The sequence below is a fragment of the Populus alba genome, chromosome 1 (assembly GCF_005239225.2).
Source record: "Populus alba chromosome 1, ASM523922v2, whole genome shotgun sequence".
Classification (NCBI taxonomy): Eukaryota; Viridiplantae; Streptophyta; class Magnoliopsida; order Malpighiales; family Salicaceae; genus Populus; species Populus alba.
In genome coordinates this window covers 3,827,884-3,849,513 of record NC_133284.1, presented here as the reverse complement: position 1 = coordinate 3,849,513, position 21,630 = coordinate 3,827,884, and the positions used below count along the sequence as shown (strand labels likewise).

Sequence of the window (21,630 nt, the reverse complement as noted above, 5' to 3'; positions counted from 1 at the left end):
GGACTTCGCAGCATAGAAGTTCTCTTTGAGCCTGTTCCCTTCTGGTAAAATGCTTCTTGCCCAATCAATAATTTTGTCATACCCGGCCTCACTCAACCCGTGATCTGACTTGATGGTGAACACCTGTGCCACAGCCAATAATTTACTGTGGTTTGTGCAGCCATCCAATAATGGTTCGTCAGAATCTTTCTACAAATCAAAAAACCTAGCTGCCTCTGCATTAGGTTCTTCTTCTACGATTGGACATTGATTGACATTATCTTGATTCATTCTCATTGCATCCATAACCATGTTTCTGTAAGGATTAGTGTTGTCATTTGCCGCTTCATGCACGTTGCTAGCACTAGAAGTTGACCCAACCACCGTTTCTCCCATTCTCCTATTACTAACAAATACCTCTCCATGTGCAAACCAACACTCGTAATCCTCCACAAACCCTTTGTGTAGAAGATGCATCATTACAACATCTGGATGCAGATACTTTTTATTTTGACACTTCCTGCATGGACACCTAATACCGCCTCCAGTAAAATTTCTGGGAATAGATGTTGCGAAATTAATAAAACCCTGAACCCCGTTACAATAATCCATCCTCCGCAATCCTTGGGGTGAATCTAGATACATCCATGAACGATCATCCATGACTTCTATCGAACCTCTATAAAAAGGACCCATTAATTAAGCAAGCTCTTAATTATTTCAAAACACAACATGTAATTCGGTAATTCTACAAATTAAATTTTAACAATTTTCAAACAAATACAATCTTACAAAATCTAAAAACAAACCATAACAAGTATAAAAATTATACATTCATATACTACAAGTTTGTTTGAGAAATAACAATAAAACATGTACATCTACTAAAAAAAAATAATACATATACTAAAAAAACAATAAAATTAACATTTAAATGTTAAAATTTTAAAAGATAGAATTACTTACAAAAAATGATAAAATCCGTCGGTAAATCAGAACACGGATGCTGTGACCACAAAACAAATACAACTTGTTGTGCTGAGATGAGCAAAATTCTTGTTTTGGGGCGAGGGGGGGCTGGTTATTTTGCAGATGGGGAGGGTTAGGATTAGGAAGAAGTAGGAGAAATGGGGGAGAGAGTGTCGGCAGAGGAGCCATATATTCACTTTTGCCGACGGACTTACCGACGGAATAAAGCCCGTCGGTGAATCCATCGGCAAGACCGTCGGTAATTCTAACGGGCAATCGACACGTCACCGCACGGACCTGCTATTCAAATCCCTTGGTGATTCCGTCGGTATTTTTAACGGTGCACCCGTCACATCACCGGTACGGATCTGGCATTTCAAATCCGTCGGTGATTCCGTCGGTATTTTTTGACGGTGAATAGGTCCCATCACGCGTACGGGCCCCAGTTTTTAATTCCGTCGGTGATTCCGTCGGAAACATCACCCGCCAAAACCTCCGCGCCACTGCCCGCCCTTTTTTCATTAATTCTGAATTTTCGGTCGGTAATTACCGACGGACGGAGTCCGTCGGTAATGACCGACCGAATTACCGACGAATATTGTCCGTCGGTGATTTCGGTCGAAAAATACCGACAGAAAAAATTCCGTCGGTATGTCCGTTGGTATTTAGCGATTTTCTGGTAGTGTTTCCGAGGGATTTTACCGACGGAAAGATTCCCTCGGTATATACCGAGGGAATTACCGTGGGAAAAAAAAAATAGAGCAAAGCAAAAAAAAAAGATGATGTGTCATTTTTTACCGACGGAATTTTTCCGTCGGTATTTTACAGAGAGCTCTAGAACTGTTTATCTTCCAATTGCACTGTTAATTGTTTTACTTTACGGACAAAATCACCGACGGATTGAAAATGCGTCGGCGTGTTTTGGCGGTTTTCTGAAAAAATTCAATTGATTTAAAATTTTCATTTAAATATTACAGACGGAATCACCGACGGATTGAAAAATCATCGGTAATTTTTGGCGGTTTCTGAAAACTTTTTACAAAATTGAAAATTTAAATTAAATATTACCGACGGAATTACCGATGGAATAATTAAAAAATATTAATATTCAATTATCCGTCGGTAAATCCGTCGGTAACGCGCCCCAATAAAAAACCTGAATCCGCTTATTTCACAAGAGACAGACTCATTTCTTCTTCTTCTTCTTCTTCTTCTACTACTACTACTTCTATTTCTTCTTCTTCTTCTTCTACTACTACTTCTACTTCTTCTTCTTCTTCTTCTTCACTATATGTAAAAACATCAATATCTATTTCTTTCTCTTCTTTTCTCTCCTCATCTCCTTCTCTTTTCCTCCATGCTCGGGTATATATGTCTTCTTCTTCCTTCTTCTTCTTTCTTCTTTTATCCTCTTAGTTTTCTTTAATTAATATGCTTCATAAATTTTTTTTTTCCTTAGCTTCACTTGCAAGTATATTAAGGTAAGATCTTTCTTTTTTCTTATTTTTTCATGATTTTTCACTATATTTGTTTTTTATTTAATTTTAATTGATTTTGTTCTTAATAATTGTATAAATGTTGTTGTGATTTTTTTTTTTTTTTCATATGAGATCAATTTTTAGTTGATTTATTTATAGGATTTTTAAATTTTTAGCAATTGCAACTTCATTTTTTCATATGAATTTTTAGTTGAATTAATTTTTTTGTTTTATTTATTTGTTACAAATTTGTTTGAGTTGATTTTCTTATTCTTTTTTCCAAGCATTTTGAGTATATATTATACAATGTTGATTTATGTTAATTTTAATTATTTTATAATTTTATAAAATGAATTTTTTTTTAAAATGTTTTTAAATAATTACCGACGGATTTACCGACGGAAAATTTCCGTCGGTAAATCCGTTGGTAAATCCATCGTCAATAAAAAAAAAATTTACCGACGCGTCTGTTCCGTCAGTAAATCCGTCGGTAATATTATTACCGACGGAATTACCGACGGATAAAAAATTACCGACGAGAGATTCACCAACGAAAATTATCCGTCGGTGATTTAGTCGGTAAATTAATTACCGATGGAATATGTGTCTTACGCCGACGGAAAAATTCTGTCGGTAAAACTGTTAAATCTTGTAGTGATTTCCCTTCATCAGACGTTCCTAAATTTTTTAATATTTTAGGTTGTATATTTAAATTAAAACTTTACTGTTAACTTTAAAAATTCATATGCATAAGATAATAAATTATCCTAAAAAATATTTATAAAAAATTTATATATTTATTTAATAGAAAAACTTTCTGGCTATGCCCATGCTTAGGAATGTTCTTGCCGGAATGGTTATAAGGGCAACCCCTACCTTGGGTGCGTCGGTAAAGTTACTGTTTAAGAAAAGACTTTATGTTGCTTTTAGCTCTTGATTTGATACCGTTTGTTTACATGGCATGCCAAAACAATGCGTACCCATGCCTGAGTTATAATTTCCTTACTGTACCCATGCCTCAACCACTTCTTATTTGGTCAATTTCATATAACCTCTACGTACTGCTGGTGATAATCGATGCATTATGAACATCTACTTTATAACAATTAATTATACATTTTTTTGCCTGCAGGTATATCTAAGCAAAGCTACTGTAGCTCAAGTCCCTAGCTAGTTGCTATGACTATTGCTGTTATAGGCTTTCTCATTACTCTTTCTGACAAATCAATGCGAGATCTGGCTTTAAGGCAAACTTGAATTAATGCAAAACAAATTAGAATATATAGCTAATCAAGGAACTTGGATTAAAAAGTTTAAGCAAAAAAAAATAAAAAAAGAGAGAGATGACGATGACACTGAATATTTTCTAGACCTGAGAGTACAACTCCATTGATATTCCTTCAAACTAGAGTGCTGCCCATGAATGTATCAGGCGCGTAAGTGAACCCTAACCAGCCTTCACACAGTCCAAACATCATTCCCTCATAGCCATTCAATTTCTCGAGATCAATTTTAGCACACGACTCCTTAAATCTCACGAATGTCTGAAGAGTTAACAAGCTATCAGATCCTGCCTGGCGCCTTCTTCCCGCTATTCGTTCAACACCAAGTAACATAGCCACCCTCTCCAATCCACCGTGCAAGCCACTAATGCATCCCATCATGAATTTTGTATCATAAACTCGAACCCCAAAGAAGAACCTCATCATCCCCAAAAAAGACCGCATATCACTTGGCAACTCTCGTTTAGTTAAAATCTTGATCAAGAATCCGAAATCATAAGCGCCATGAAAAGTAATCCAAGTTCTTGAAGAGTTATTGGAAACAAGTCCAGAACTCAAAATCAACCTTCCAAAATCTGAGGAATCAATACCCTTCTCTCTGTTCTTCTTCAAATCAATACCTTGGCGTTCAAGTAACCCAATAGACTCTTCATTGTGATGATCGTGCTCGATATTGAAATCCCGGAAATTAAACTGCCACGCATAGTGGAATTCTGTTCCGAAACTTGGAAGATTTCCATGTGAATCAGAAAGAGTCATCCCAAGTTGAATTATTTTCAAGAGATCAACATTCCACTTCATGAGACAGTAGTTTTCATAGGGAGTGGCATGAGAAAGCGAGCTCTTGTCACGATTTAATTGAAAGATAGTACCAGGGAATTCTGTGTCCAAAGCAACCAAGGGGAAGCGAGAGATCGCTTCCTTGATTAGAAAAAACTCATATACGAGGTTGTCTGCCCAGACTTCGCGTAGATGTACTGGTTTGCTGCTGTTCATCGTTGACGCTGTTGTGATTTGATTCATCGTTGTCGCTGTTGTGATTTGAAGATCTAATGCAAGTTGAGCTATTTCAATGGCTTAGGTTGTCCATCTATAGCCAAGATCAGAAGGGGTGGTCCGAAGTTGATAAGGAGTGTATGGAATCCTTGTTTCTTCTGGTTTCCCATCTCGCAATTAAAAAAGGAGATCATTCCTAGGTTTCCTGCCGTGAGAAGGATTGTCCTAATGGAGTTCTACTCTCAGTGTCTTAAATTAATTCGGTTTATAATTACAACCTCTTTGTATAATCAAAGGAGTCCTTAACGAATAAGACACTTAATATCCAATCAGGGAGGGATTAAAAAAACAAATTGCATGTACTGTTCAATCCATCTGTTTCAAGATATTATTTCATTTAACTTTTCCGCAATTATTTACGTATCTTATTTCAAATTATTTTATTCATCATTTGAAAGTATATAAGAGAGAATCTTGAGTGGAAGAATTAAAATAAATTATAATTAGAGGTATAATATATAGTAAAATCAAGTAATTAATTGCTTAATGTTTTTAATCATGGATTATAATTTTAGGACTGAAAGGTGAACAATATCTTTGAATAGAGGGAGCGGTTTTCTGTGACAAATTATGATTTTGCTAAATCAAGAAGACAAATTGTCGTTCTAAATTGTTCTTGATTGAGTTTTAAATTAAATTGGGTAGAATGTACTAACAAGTCAATCTATGATCTAATTAATTAATTTGGATAAACCCAATTTTTTTTTTTTAAATAATATTATTTCAAATAATAATTCTTAAAACAATCCTATTTTGAATTGATCTCGAGTCCACCTAAATTAGTCCACATAACTGAAGATCAGTTGTTGTTTGAGCATCAATTAACTACAGAGCGGATATTCTATGAACATAGGCAAATTAAAAGAGGCCTATTGATCGGCTTTGTGCTATGTAACCAAGAAAGTGAAATAAGAAGCTATTTTGTGCTAAATTAACATGCAATTGGCAGCCGGTAAATTGACTGAGCAATCCAGAACCAGCAGAAAAGGTCTTCCTCTTGGTGTTTCTTGGTGTGCAAAGAAACTCTGGATGTCATAACTCTGAAATTCCCCTGTTAACAGCATTTCTCAAGCTGTTCTTTGCACTGTCAAACACAAATGATGGAAAATTGCAATTTGTCAAGCACAAATGTTTGTCCGAGTAGGTGGCTTTCTTGTTGATTAGGTCAATGTTTTGTTCTGAACAAACACACATAATCAATTGCCTTGAATACTTCACCATAAACAAACATAAGACACAGTCAAGAACTATGCTTGCATCTGGCCAATCCAACAACAATCAGAATCACAACACTAAACAAACATAAGTCCAGTGATTAAAAAATTATATTAAATCATTAAAAAAACAAATTAAATTAAAAAAGGACCTAGATAAGGGGATGCTATGAATTTCATGCAATATTATGAATTCTGCTTTAAATTAAATTAAAATTAAAAGACGGTTTGCGTTCTTGTCATTGTGTATACAGGTACTAGTGTAGAATAAAATTTTGGGTAGATATCCTGCACAGGCAGACTCTGCTAGAATGTTGTTAAATTAGATAAATTATTTGATTGAGTGAAAAGTCCCTTGCCTGATTGATATGCATGCAAAATATATGTGTGTGCATGTGCTATGCGTTGATTGAGAAGGAAACTTATAACGTGCAAATTGCACTTATGTGTTGGTTGGAAGAGTCACTACCAGAAATTCGCTAAATACCAACGGACTCATCGACAGAATTTTTTCTGTCGGTATTTTTCGGTCGAAATCACCGACAGACTATTTTCGTCGGTAATTCGGTCGGTAATTACTGACGGATATAGTCCGTCGGTCATTACCGACCGAATTACCGACAAAAATTTCAGAATTAATGAAAAAAGGGTGGGTAGGTGGCGTGGCAGGTGATTTTTCCGACGGAATGAAAACCGGGGAGCTGTACGCGTGATGGGGCCTGTTTACCGTCAATAATACCGACGGAATCACCGACGGATTTGAAATGCCAGATCCGTACTGGTGACGTGACCGGTGCACCGTTAAAAATACCGACGGAATCACCGAGGGATTTGAATAGCAGGTCCGTGTGGTGACGTGTCGATTACCCATCAGAATTACCGACGGTTTCGCCAACGTATTCACCGACGGAATAAAACCGTCGGTAAGTCCATCGGCAAAAGTGAATATATGGCCACTCTGCCGACACTCTCCTCCCCCATTTCTCCTTCTTCTTCCTAATCCTAACCCTCCCCATCTGCAAATAACCAGCCCCCCCTCGCCTCAAAACAAAAATCTTTCTCATCTCAGCACAACAAGTTGTATTTCTTGAAGTTTTGTGGTCACAGCTTCTGTGTTCTGATTTACCGATGGATTTTATCATTTTTTGTAAGTAATTCTATCTTTTAAAATTTTAACATTTAAATGTCAATTTTATTGTTTTTTTAGTATATGTATTTTTTTTAGTAGATGTACATGTTTTATTGTTATTTCTTAAACAAACTTGTAGTATATGAATGTATAATTTTATACTTGTTATGGTTTGTTTTAGATTTTGTAAGATTGTATTTGTTTGTAAATTGTTAAAACTTAATTTGTAGAATTACCGAATTACATGTTATGTTTTGAAATAATTAAGAGCTTGCTTAATGGGTCTTTTTTATAGAGGTTCGATAGAAGTCATGGATGATCGTTCATGGATGTATCTAGATTCACCTCAAGGATTGCGGAGGATGGATTATTGTAACGGGGTTCAGGGTTTTATTAATTTCGCAACATCTATTCCCAGAAATTTTACTGGAGACGGTATTAGGTGTCCATGCAGGAAGTGTCAAAATAAAAAGTATCTGCATCCAGATGTTGTAATGATGCATCTTTTACACAAAGGGTTTGTGGAGGATTACGAGTGTTGGTATGCACATGGAGAGGTATTTGTTAGGAATAGGAGAATGGGAGAAACGGTGGTTGGGTCAACTTCTAGTGCTACCAACGTGCATGAAGCGGCAAATGACAACACTAATCCTTACAGAAACATGGTTATGGATGCAATGAGAATGAATCAAGATAATGTCAATCAATGTCCAATCATAGAAGAAGAACCTAATGCAGGGGCAGCTAGGTTTTTTGATTTGTTGAAAGATTCTGACGAACCATTATGGGATGGCTGCACAAACCACAGTAAATTATTGCCGTGGCACAGGTGTTCACCATCAAGTCAGATCACGGGTTGAGTGAGGCCGGGTATGACAAAATTATTGATTGGGCAAGAAGCATTTTACCTGAAGGGAACAGGCTCAAAGAGAACTTCTATGCTGCGAAGTCCATGATGAAACCCCTCGGTTTAGGATACCAGAAAATTGACATGTGCCCTAACTTCTGCATGTTATACTACCTTGAAAATGCTGAGATGACCGAGTGCATGACATGCGGGCATTCCCGTTACAAACCCAGAACTGGCAGGGGGAAGACTCTAGTGGCATATAAAAAACTTAGATATTTCCCGATCACACCTAGACTGCAAAGGTTATTTATGTCACCAAGGACTGCTGAGCACATGACATGGCACCAAACACACGATGCCGTTGATGGTGCATCCTTCTGACGGCGAAGCGTGGAAACGCTTTAACAGTATGCATCCTGACTTTTCTGCTGAATCAAGGAATGTCCGACTTGGGTTGTGTACAGACGGGTTCAACCCATTTGGGTCATTTTCTGCTCCCTATTCTTGTTGGCCGATCATTCTCACAGTTTATAACTTGCCACCGGGAATGTGTATGAGGCCGGAGTTCATGTTTCTATCTATTGTCATACCCGGTCCAAGCAGCCCGGGGCGGAATATAGATGTTTGTCTTCGACCGTTGATAGATGAGCTGGCGCAATTGTGGAATGCTTTCTGGTTGGAGCATGCATGGGAAACTCGCATGTCCATACTGCATGGAAAACAACAAGGCATTCACGTTAGCAAACGGAGGTAAAGCTTCTTTTTTTGACTGTCACCGTCGCTTCTTGCCACTTAATCACAGGTTCAGAAAGAACAAAAAAGATTTCTTTGTTAGCAGAGTTGAAAAAGATGTTGCATCCCCGCGTTTTTCTGGTGAAGAATTGCATCATGTTGTATCATAGTACGGTGACATTGTGTTTGGCCTTCAATCAGGTAAGCAAAAGTTTCCTGGTTTTGGTTTGACCCATAATTGGGTAAAGCAAAGTATCTTTTGGGAGCTTCCATATTGGAAGACCAATCTTCTCCGCCATAACCTTGACGTCATGCACATCGAAAAGAACGTGTTTGAGAATATTTTCAACACCGTCATGGATGTGAAGGGGAAGACAAAGGACAACATGAAGGCTAGATTGGATATAGCTTTATACTGTAACCGTAAAAATATGGAGTTGGTTTATGAGGAGTCACGGGTTGCAAAACCAAGGGCAAGCTTCGTGTTAGAGAAAAACGCACAACTGCTAGTCTATAAATGGCTTAAGAGTCTGCGTTTTCCGGATGGACATGCATCGAACATATCAAGGCTTGTTAACATAGAGGACTGCAGATTGTATGGAATGAAGAGTCATGACTGCCACGTGTTTATGCAAACACTCATCCCATTAGCTTTTCGTGATTTGTTGCCAAAGGGAATATGGGATGCACTGATGGAGATCAGTCATTTCTTCAGAGATATATGCTCCAGCAAGATGAATGTTGAGCACATTGAGAGGCTTCAAATGAATATCATCGAGACACTATGCAAACTTGAGATGATATTCCCTCCTTCATTTTTTGACTCAATGGAGCATCTTCCTATACATCTACCGTTCGAGGCAAAAGCTGGAGGACTAGTCCAGTATAGATGGATGTACCCATTCGAACGGTGAGATATTACAATTGCAATGGAATTCATATCTTAAAGTATTTTCTATGTTTTTCTTAATTGAAAATACTTGAATTGTACTTCAATGCAAGTACTTGTTTAATCTAAAAAAAAGGTTAAGAACAAGGCGCATGTTGAGGCTTCGATATCTGAGGCCTATATTGTTGAAGAGATATCAATATTTATCTCGTACTATTTCGAACCTCATCTGAGAACAAGAATCAATCGCGTTCCACGGCATGACGATGGCGGTGAAGTGCCTTCCAGTGGGAACTTGTCAATATTCTCCAATACTGGACGACCCACACCTAAAAATGCAGTAAGAGGAAGATATTTGTCGGAAATAGAATTCAAACAAGCACACAACTATGTTCTATTTAACTGTGATGAGCTGAGACCATTTATTCAGTAAGTCTATATATGTGTAATACTAATTAAACTTTGTCAGTAATATACTATTAATTATATATTGTAATATCATACACTCATTATCACTTGCAGGCAACATCGACAATATTTGCTCTCCAATAACTCGCAGCTGACCGAATCCCAGATCTTTCAATTACAAGATGAACAATTTGCCACATGGTTCAGAACACATGTAAGCACTATCACAAACTCATTCTAACGTATGCATGTCATTACGAGATTCTCGTTCATTTACCGTTTATTGATGTACATTTAATTACATATATTTACAAGGTTTATCAAATGGGAAGGAGTGCGCCTAAGTCATTGTCTTCACTAAGCCTCGGCCCTGAAAGAAAAGTTAAGTGCTACAACGGGTATTTTGTCAATGGATATGTTTTCCATACTGAAGAATACGGGCAAGGAAGAAAGACATACAACTGCGGTGTTTGTGTTAAGGGATCCACAAGTAGCCAGTTAGAAGTTGACTACTATGGTAGATTAGAAGAGGTCGTCGAACTGCAATATCATAGCGAGCAGAATAAAGTGTTTTTATTCAAATGCTATTGGTATGAAACGACGGACAGAGGAATCAGAGTTGATCCGCACCATGGTCTGGTCGAAATCAACTCAAAAGCTAGACTTCGCAACATAAACGATGTCTTTGTTTTCGCAAAGCAATGTCAACAAGTTTATTACACATACACCCCTTCATTTAGAAAGGATCAATCAAGAGTTGATTGGTTGTCCGTTTTAAAAACGAAACCACGGGGTCGTGTCGAGGTTGTTCAGGATGAGAACGAAGACACAAGTGTGCGAGATGAAGTCTTTCAAGTTCGTGAGTTGGTTGAACCATATCGAGTTGCTCCTTCAATTGAATTGGAAGAAAATTCAAATTTTCGAGTTCTCGATGATAGTCTTGCTGATAATGACGGAGAGGAGTTGAATGTTGTTCTCAGCTCTAGCGGACAAGCAAATGTCGATGAAGAAGATGATATCCATATTGAAGATTGCGATGAAGATGATGACAATTCAATTGATGAGGAAGAAGAAGAAAATTACGACTAATTATGAAAATGAAGCCCTATGTAAAAACATTTGTCTCATGTAATTTAGATTATGGATGATGTATTTTGTAAAACAAAATATTTACTGTTTAAGCAATGTGGTTATTGTTTTATGTGATGGACAATTTATCAGTTAAGTTTTTGCAGGAAGGTAAACAGGCAATACAAAGATAACCTTTCCTGCATAATGCAAACTTACCGACGGATAACCATCCGTCGGTATCTCACAGAGAGTTTGAAATTAATTATGCGAAATGCCACCAACATCGACGACATTACCGACGGATTAACCGACACATACACTGACGGATTCTAGTTCGTCGGTATATCACAGAGAGTTTGAAAATAATTACAACAAAATGCCACCTTCACCAACGGGTTACCGACGGAATTAAATCCGTCGGCATCTCATAGAGAGTTCGAAAACATTTACAACAAAATGCCACAATCATCGATGGGTATACCGACGGATTCTAGTACGTCGGTATCTCACAGAGAGTTCGAAAATATTTACAACAAAATGCCACAATCACCGACGGATTCACCGATAGATTGTTCGACGCTAATATCGACGGAATATTTCCGTCGGTAATTTGTCGGTCACACATATTACTGACAGAAATACCGACGGACCGCGCGATTTCCAAAGTGTGTGAATTAATGTGCCTCTAAACTTGTCATATTACCGACGGACGTCGAAAAATATGGAGGGCTTTTAAAAATTCGGTGTGAAATTTAAAAATTACCGACGGATTTTTGGCCTGTTACCGATGAAATTTTTGACCTTTTACCGACGGATATTAAGTCCGTCGGGGAGTCCGTCGGTAAAACTGCACTATAAGTTCCAGCCTCCGCCGCTTCGCCTCATTTTTTCTTTTTCTCCCCGCGCCGCTTCTCTTCTCTTCTCCTCCGTTTTGCACCTCAGATTTTTGATTTTTTTTCCCTCAATCCTTCAAGAATTTCACCTTCAATCTCTAGCAAGATTTAGTGTTGTGAACTTCCTCGTATTAAAAGGTATGTGTTTTTTTCCAATTTATTTTATTTACTTTTATTTTATTTTTAGTTGTTTTTATTTTTGTTATTTTGTTGTTTTGGTGTTTTTTTTTGTAATGTAGATAAAGTTTTGAATTTGTCACATTATTAAGGTATGTATATTTCGTTCCTTTTCTTGATGTAGGTTTTTTTTTTTTGAATATTTTTTATTGTTTTGTTGTCATAATAACATATTAGTTAATTTGTTGAATATTTGTTGTTAAAGTTGAATTTAACTTAGAATTAGTAATTGAATATGTTAGAATAATTATTAATTTTACTCTATTATTGCATGATTTGTGTTTACTTATTTTCATTGATTTTAATTGTTAGTCTATATATATTTTTTTAATTTATTGAATATAATTTATTGTTGTATTGCCATATATAATTATTGATTAATTTGTTGAATTATAATTGTTAATGTTGAATTTACCTTAGAATTAATAATTGGATATGTTGGAATAATTAGTATTTTTTTTTTTATATTATTGCATGATTTGTGTTTTAATTGTTTCCATTGATTTTAATTGTTAGGCTATAATTCTTTTTTATTTTATTGAATATATTTTATTGTTGTATTGCCATAATTATTTAATAATTTGTTGAATTAATATTGTTAGTGTTGAATTTATCTTAGATTTAATAATTGAATATGTTGGAAGAATTATTAATTTTACTCTAACTTGATGATTTGTGTTTAATTGTTTCTATTTATTTTGAATTTATAGTTTTGTTGTATTGACATAATTATTGAATAATTTATGAATTGTAATTGTTAACGTTGAATTTATCTTAGGATTAATAGTTGAATATGTTGGAATAATTAGTATAGATTGGGTCAATTGGTTGTGGCTATTGTTAATAGTTGCAGGTTTGTGGATTTGGGTAGTATCCAGTATAGGGGAGGTGCTGCCGATTTTTTTTAACTTTTGAATTTTATTATACAATTATTTATATAAAATTGTTTAGATGCGCAGAATGAAAACCAGAGCTAGTCGTTCACGTCCAGTCGAATCAAGTTCGTCTAGCAGCGATGCTAATGTTTCCTTAGGTGCCTCTCAAGAAGAGGCACCTACACCACCTGCGTCGTCAACCGATGCTGCCTCTTCCAGCGATGTTTCACATCGCAGAAGCGGCGTGCCTTCGTAGCAGATTCAATTTACCCGCAAGTACGAGGCACAGTGGAAGGACGATCTTTCAATGTAAGTTTGTTAAGGTTTTATTTTTTTTATATATAAAAAAACAAATTTAAAAACATAATTTATGAAGTAATCACTATTTCATTAATTTCATTTCTTTTCAGGTTCACAAACATTGAGGCCGCTCGAGTAATATCATCGGCGTTTAAAGCGTCGATGGAGATTCCATTGTTTCAATGGAGTCAGATATCCAGGCATCCTGAATGGATGCCTCAAATCAATGCATGGTTTCGTAGATTTGAGGTTCGTGTTAATATATAATTTTCAGCTTATTTCTAATAAATTCTAGTTATAATTGTAAATAAATTATTAACATTTTAAAAAATTATTTTTTTATACACAGCATTGATTCAGCTGGGACGATGAACATGACACTGTTGTGAGGAGGGTGAGGGAAAATCACGCGGCAATTAGGTAACATCGAAAACATGACTTTTTTTTTACATAATTATTTATGTTTCGAAATGTAATTTTTTCATGCGTGAATTAGGTTGCGTGATTTTTGGTATGAAACCCAGAAAAGGCAAAAAAAACAGCGAGGGATAAGGGGTTCCAAGGCTGGAATGATGTTGTGGTTTGGAGGGATTTCAAACCGATATACATCCTGGAAGATATATGGCCGCACTATCTTCAGCACGTGACGTCTGAGCAGTTCACTCGACACTCACAGTCCAGTGCTGGCAACCGGAATCGACCAATTCATGGCTCGGTGACAACGCACATCGGCGGCTCCGTTCCGTTTGCTGCACATGCGAAACGGATGGTAAGATTAATTTAAATGAAATATATCGTTCAATTAATTTGTTGTTAATAAACTTTTTTCATTATAGGCTACGTCTCTTGGACGTGAGCCGAGCCCTATGGAGCTGTTTGTGGAGACACACGTGCGGAGTCATGAGCTGTTTGTGGTATGTTTGTTCAACCATTTTATTTTGTAAGTTATTATTATGTTTATTGAATTGAATATGATGATTTTTTTTTCAGGAGACCTATAATAATCGGTTGAGGGTGAGATACGGGGACGATCCTTCGACGCATCCGGAATTTGACCCGGATTTATGGATGGAGGCTGGATCGTCAGGTGGACCCGATAAAAATCGGGTTTACGGGCTCTCCAACACTACCGCCACCAACTTGCGGTCGACCGGCACTGCTTCAACCGTTGGGAGCTCCCAATCTGTATCGAGCTCCCAATCTAAGGAGTTCGTGGCCTTGCAGCAAAGGTGCGACCACCTATCAGAGGCGTACACACAACTTAAAGAAGAGCAAAGATTGGCGAACGAACAACACAGAGCAGAGTCTGAACAACAAAGAGCGGCCTATGAAGAGCTTCGTCAAATGGTCATGAACATGACACAAGGTGGAACATGTGCGCCTAATCCTTTTTGGCCGCCTAACCCCCAGCCTCCTCCTCCTCCACCTTTATATTAATTTTTAATAAACATTATTTACATTTAAAATTTTGTTTAATGTTTTTTTGAAACACATTCATTTTGTAATGAATATGATTTAACTTTGAGTTTTTGTTGCTTAATATAAATTTTATTTGCATAATTGGTTTGTATTACCATTAATTTATATTATTTTTTTCTAAATAATTAAAAAAAATTTTTAAAAAAATTACATAGGGATTTACCGACGGAATAACTCTGTCGGCATTGGACAGTGTCTGCCACCATCACTGACGAATATTCAGACGGACAGATTCGGTCGGTATTCCATCCCATCACCGACATATTTACCGACGGAAATAATCTGTCGGTATAAACTTACCGACGAATTTACAGACGGAAATATTCGGTCGGTATGAAATATCACCGACACTTTTACCGACGGATTTAGTCCGTCGGTATTTACATAACACCGACGGAATATTTTCCGTTGGTATATTCCAAGCGGGAAAATTTTTTTTTGGCGCGCACGGTCCGTCGGTGAAACCGTCGGTAAATGTTTTTTTTGTATTTCCGACCGATATAGCGACGGAATGTGGAATCACCGACAAAAGGTATTCTGACGGGCGTATTCCGTCGGTAATATAGTTGGTAAATAATTTACCGACGAACTTTCTATCACACACCGACGGAATATTTCCGTCTGTAAAACTGTGAAATCTTGTAGTGAGTGTCCGTGTAGAGAAGACTTTGTACAAAGATATACAGAAAGAATTCCTCATTTTACACGTGCATGATTATTCAATGTCGGGTCATTGGATTGAAGATGTTGTTTTTGCTATTTTTTTTCATTTTTCCTAGTTTATTTAGAAATTTAATTACTTTTTCTAGTTAGTTTGGATTCTTCGGTTTGGTCAGTTTTTGCCTTTATATAAACAATCATTGTGTTATTGTTTTCATCAAATTATTGAGTATCAGATTTTTTAGAAAAATATCATATTCTTCCCAGCATGTTTCTCTATAATTTAGGGCTATGATCTAAAAGGGTTTTGTCATAACCCAATTCTGGGTTATCCCCAAAAATTTATTTTTTTCAAAATAAAAATAAAAAAATAAAATAAAAGGTGGCAATGTGGAGAAAGCAAATCAAGGAGGACTACAAAAATAGAAAAAATCAAGATGCAATTTTTGGAGGAAATTCAAGACCTAATTGTACCCCATTATGCCCAAAAATGGAGAAAACAATGCAAATTCAAGGTCAAATTAAATGATTATTGGACAAATTTGCATAAAAATTAAGTCTAAGAGAATAATTAAATTTTTAATAGGTCAATTTGATTTAATCATGGAACAAATTGAATTTTAATTATGTTTAAGAATTAATTTGGGTCCAATTGAAGGATTTAATTAAGTACAAGTACTTAAGTATACTTTAAATGGGTCAAATTAATTTTTTTTGGGGCTTAATTGGTGAAATATTAAGTTTGGGAGCCTAATTTGAGAATATTGGAATTTTAAGAGACCAAATTTAATTTTTACCAAGTTAATTGATTGAAATTAGGGGTCAAATTGCAAAAAAAATATATATGAAATTTTGGGGTCAATTAGGGGTTAAATTGAATAAATTGACAGCCAATGATGTTTCTGTAAAATGCGCCAAGCTACAAGGGTGAAATTGACAAAACATTAGGGGTGAAATTGAAGAAATTAAAAGTTTAATTGTCAATTAGGGGTTAAATTGACAAATTCCGAGATTGAGGACCATATTGCAATAGAAAAGTTTAAATGTTAATTAGGGGTTAAATTGTCAAATTCCGAGGCCAAGGACCATATTGCAATAGGCGTGTAACTTTAGGGTTGCAATTGAAGTTTGTTAGGGGCTTAATTGCATTAAATCCAAAGTTTAGGGTCAGTTGGGGGTTTAATTAAACAAAATTGAAAGATAGAGAACTACATTGAACTACGGCAAAATCCCTATTTCAAATGCAAAACGACACCGTTTTGAGTAGTAAAAAAAAAAAAAAACAAGAAGAAAAAGATTGTTCATTGTCTTTTTTTTTACCCGAAAGAAACTGCTTGGGTACCTACTTTTCAGGTGCATTTAATGCACCTAATGTCCATCAAATTTAACCAAACTTGCACGAAAATGATCCTTTGCAGTTCTTCTACAGTACCATGTGAATAGGTCAATCTGAATGACAACCTATCGGCCCGGCGCTGGCCTAAACAGGTCAGCCCAGTTAGCCTTTTCTGCAAAATTGACAACTCAGGATGCCTACTTTGAGCCAACTGTTATAACCCAAATTTTGACCATTTTATCGTAATTATTATTATTATTTTATTTACTGAAAATGATAAAAAAATGATGATGAAAAATAATAATAATGAAAAAATAAGTAAAATGAAATAAATGAAGGATGAATTAAAATTTGGGTTACTGGCAAAAGTTTTGGGGTTTAATTAAACTTTGAAATTAATTTAATTAAGCTTGGAATTAATTTAATTAATCCAATTAAGGGTTTAATTGGAGAATTGATAAGTTTTTGAGATTTAATTAAGCTTGAAATTAATTTAATTCATCCAACCAAGGATTTAATTGGAGAATTGATAAGTTTTGAGACTTAATTAAGCTTGGAATTAATTTAATTAATCCAATTAGGGGTTTAATTGAAGAATTGGTAAGTTTTAGACTTAATTGGACATTGGATTTAATTAAATTAATGAAATCAGGGACTTAATTGAAGAAATATTAAACGTTTGGGTTCCAAATTGTGAAATTAAATTCCAAGGATTATATTGAAAAAGGCGCGCAAATGCAGGGGGCTAATTACATTTTCACCAGGGATTTAATTACAAAATTATAAAAGTTACACGGACCGAAAGGAGTTAAACAGAGAGCTAAACCCATCTTTTGTTTAGTCCCAGAATCCAATCACACACAACCAAAAAATCAGAAAAAAAACAAAACAGAGGAAAAAGCAGAGCAACACGCAGAGAGCAAGGAAGGAAAAGGGCAGTATACACACAAACAAGGATTGTCCCTGCCATTGTTTTATCCCTGCAACAGAAAAAAGGAAAAAAACTCAACAGTTGACATCCACAGTAAACCGGAGTCTTCATTGTAAGGTTTTTTTTTCATCCTTTCAAATCTATTGGAACCCGAAAGCAATCGGTGAACACAGAAGCAAAGGAAAGAAGAGGACGGAGCAGAGGAGAAAAGGTGGTGTCAGTCAACCAGAGCTTCACCATCGTCTTCATCGCCTCGCAGAGCAGGTACGCCGTTCCTCTTCATTTCTTTTTTTTCGCATTCAAATTAAGTTGCATTACACTGTGCGAAGGTAATTTAATTACCTTCGCACAGCTCAAGCCACGCGTGAATTCACTTCACGCGTGCGCTTCGATACAGCCCAATCGGGCCGGCTGGGCTGGGCCAAGCCTCAAAAAAAGTATGCGGGGCTGGGCCCGGCCCAAAAAAAAAACATAGATAATAAAAAAAGTGTAGACAAAAATTTTGCATGTGTTAAATTTTTTAGGGCCACGAATATTTACCAACGCTAGAGTTGGATTTATTCGCGGTCGAATTTTTAATTGGAATTATTTGTGGTGGAATATTTACCAACGCCAGAGTTGGATTTATTCACGGTTGAATTTTTAATTGGAATTATTTGTGGTGGAATATTTACCAACGCCAGAGTTGGATTTATTCACGATCGAATTTTAAAATTAGAATTATTTGTGGTGGAATATTTACCAACGCCAGAGTTGGATTTATTCGTGGTTGAATTTTTTTTAATTAGAATTATTTATGGTGGAATATTTACCGACGTTAGAGTTGGATTTATTCGTGCATTGATTTAAATTTATTTCTTAGGTTTATTCATTGAAGTTAGAGTCAAGAATATCATACATTCTTACACACAAATCAAAATAAATTTTAGCAAGTTAAGATTAAAACAACAATGCAGCTTACCTCAGGTAGGGTGCGCTAGGGGTGCTAATACCTTCCTTAGCCTTAACCAGTCCCGTACCATAGAATCTCTGGTGACCAGTTAGGGTTCCTAGTGACCATAATACTAGGTGGCGACTCCTCAAACGAGACATTTTTCCTAAAAGAACCGGATGCCAGAAATATGTTCTTTTTCCATAATAATTCAAGAGAATTTATTTTTTTAGGGCCGCCGCGATGTCGGGTGCGACAGAATGACGACTCCACTGGGGACTTAGGATTAAGCTTTGTCTTTTGTCTTATTATTGCTATTAGTTATTTATTTATTTGTTTTTTGTTGTGTTTATTTGTTTATTTTTCCTGCATTTACTGCTTTAGCATGCATCCTTGTTTATGTTGCCATGCATCACTTTGAGAGCACACACTTTGCAACCTATGATAAGTGGGAAAGTAACGGTACCCCAATGGCTTTAGCCTGGGTAAGACTCGTGAAACCATCCAACTCTCGCTTGATTGTTTACTTGGAAGTGGTTGATATGCCAAACTGATATTACTCAGGGCCTCTATCTTCACACTACTTGTAAGCCTCATATCGACCTTTCATAGACGATCACTGAGCATGCGAGAGACCCTTTGAAACTAGATAATAACCAACCCCTTGATGCACTCAGTAATTAGGATATTCCAATTAGGTTGTCACCCCGTGAAGGGCAAGTTCACATTTCATACGCATTTTTTTATTATTATTTTTTATTATTACTTTAGCATTTTTGCATAATTGCATGATTTACATTTAGCAAGTTGAAATATAGGTCCCCCATTGAAACTCATTTATAACATTCGTTCAAGAAAAAGACAAATGGAAAACGAAGAAAGAGCCTAGTTGGAAGCCCAACATCAAAAAGAGGTGGATAATCTTACAGAAGAAATCGCAAGGCTTACTAGTCTACTCGAGCAGGCCTTGAGAGATAAATTCGGAAAAGCAATACTTATAGATCAGCCTGAAGATATGCATGTAACTCATTTCGATCCACATAATCTGGGGGCAAGTAGGATGTCATCTGAATTTCAACAAGCTATGCATTTCCAGCCAGCATACCCTTCAAGAATTTCATCTACCACTGATTCCACCGAGAAAGAATCTCAAAAGGGCAAGATGGTGAAATAAGAGGATTGGGAAAAATGGACTACCCTAGAGAAGAGGATAAGGGCAGATTGAGGGAACCATTTGTGTGACTGGTGAAAGCTGTCAATATATGTTTGGTGCCCAACGTTGTCATTCCCAAAAAGTTTATAGTGCCAGAATTTGTCAAATATACGGGAACTCAATGCCCTATGACTCATCTCAAAGCATACTGCAACAAAATGGCTGAGGTGGTTGATGATGAGAAACTGCTGATTCATTTTTTTCAAGACAGCTTGAGTGACGCTGCCCTCACTTGGTATATGCGGTTGGACAATACCAAGGTTAAAAAATGGAAGGACTTAGTTGATGCCTTCATGAGGCAATATAAGTTCAATATAGACGTGGATCCTGATCGGTTAAGCTTGCAAGCTATGGAGAAGAACAACAAGGAATCCATAAGAGAATATGCCCGGAGATGGAGCGAGGTAGCTGCACAAGTTAATCCTCCCATGTTGGAAAAAGAGATGATCAGTTTATTTTCCAAAACATTTAAAGCTCCGTACTTTGAATACTTGGTTAGAAGCTCTGCACAACATTTCACTGACCTGGTTATTATAGCTGAGAGGATTGAACAAGCCATTGGGTTAGGTAAGATTGCTAACCCGACTAAGAAGAACGGTTTCACTGAAGGTGGTTGCCAAGACACTTATCGTTCCTATAGCTAATTCCTTCACACCGACTCCCAGAAATCAACTATTTTGAAGATAAAGCTATGGTGATAATAGGTCGAGAATGGTCTACATGTGACTGAAACTAAGTGTTGAAGAGATGCCCTTTGTCAATGAGAATGAATGATTGAAAGATTCCTGAAAATTCCAATGAATGATCGCTAAATGTTTAGCCCTTTTATGTGTTATCATGCCAATATTCATGTTGGCATAAGTTCTTTGTTGTTAAACTTCTTTTCCAAAGCTTCAATGAAATAATGAGTTTCTCATTCAATTGTGTTTGCGACCAATCATTATTTATCTTCTTAAGAGAGTTTTCTTATAAGGACTCACGAATACACCTTTGAAGCCTCGCGTGATCTCATAGACGCAATTCATCTCTTGTACCAAAATCCATTTCCCTATTGGAGTTTTGAAAAATTGATCTGGTATTTTGATTTCAAAAATAATTTAATGTTCTTTCAAAAATGATATTTTTAACATTCTACTTGTAGAATGACAATTGAATCAAGCAACTCCATCATTGAGGTGACTAAATTATAAACCAAAAAAAAAGAAGAAAAAGAAAAAAAAAAGAAATGAATAAACACCCTTACCCTATGACTCTTGAATCGTGTGTTTTTAAATATATGAATAATGGTATGCAGTGAACTCTTAACTCATGACTCATGAAATGCATCTTTGCAAAGACCAAACCATCATACTGGATGAGGTCAAAGTTTATTGATCTTAACTGCTTGCGCTTGAAATGAGGAAAGGCCATCTTTGTTATTCCTTTCACGTTCTGAAATAAATACATCCTTTCTATCCCTTTTTGAGCCCGAATAATTTTTATTTCATGAAAAAAAATCCCGACTAGGATCACACCCCACACTAGGGGGCAAGAGAAAATTTCAATGAGAAAAGAGAGAAAGCCGTGAGAAAGCCAAAAAGGCATAAGAGCTCAAGAAACTCAAATGCTAGAGGGCATGCCCAAATCACTAGAAAAGTGACATCCAAAATAAAGTGAGTATACCCTAGCAAAGCAATAAAAAAGAAGAAGCAACAAATCAAAGAAGTGCGACAAAAGAAAATAGGAATGACGTCAAGAGTCCAACTGTTGATAGTGATCCTTAGTCTTTGAAACCCTG

General features: G+C 36.3%; 1 protein-coding gene across 1 annotated transcript; it reads right to left on the bottom strand.

Moving 5' to 3' along the window:
* Positions 1-3,826: 3,826 nt before the first annotated feature.
* On the bottom strand, positions 3,827-4,705 carry LOC118032824 (probable CCR4-associated factor 1 homolog 11). Its single transcript, XM_035037600.1, has one exon. The coding sequence runs from the start codon at positions 4,703-4,705 to the stop codon at positions 3,827-3,829; it is 879 nt and encodes a 292-aa protein (XP_034893491.1).
* Positions 4,706-21,630: the final 16,925 nt, after the last annotated feature.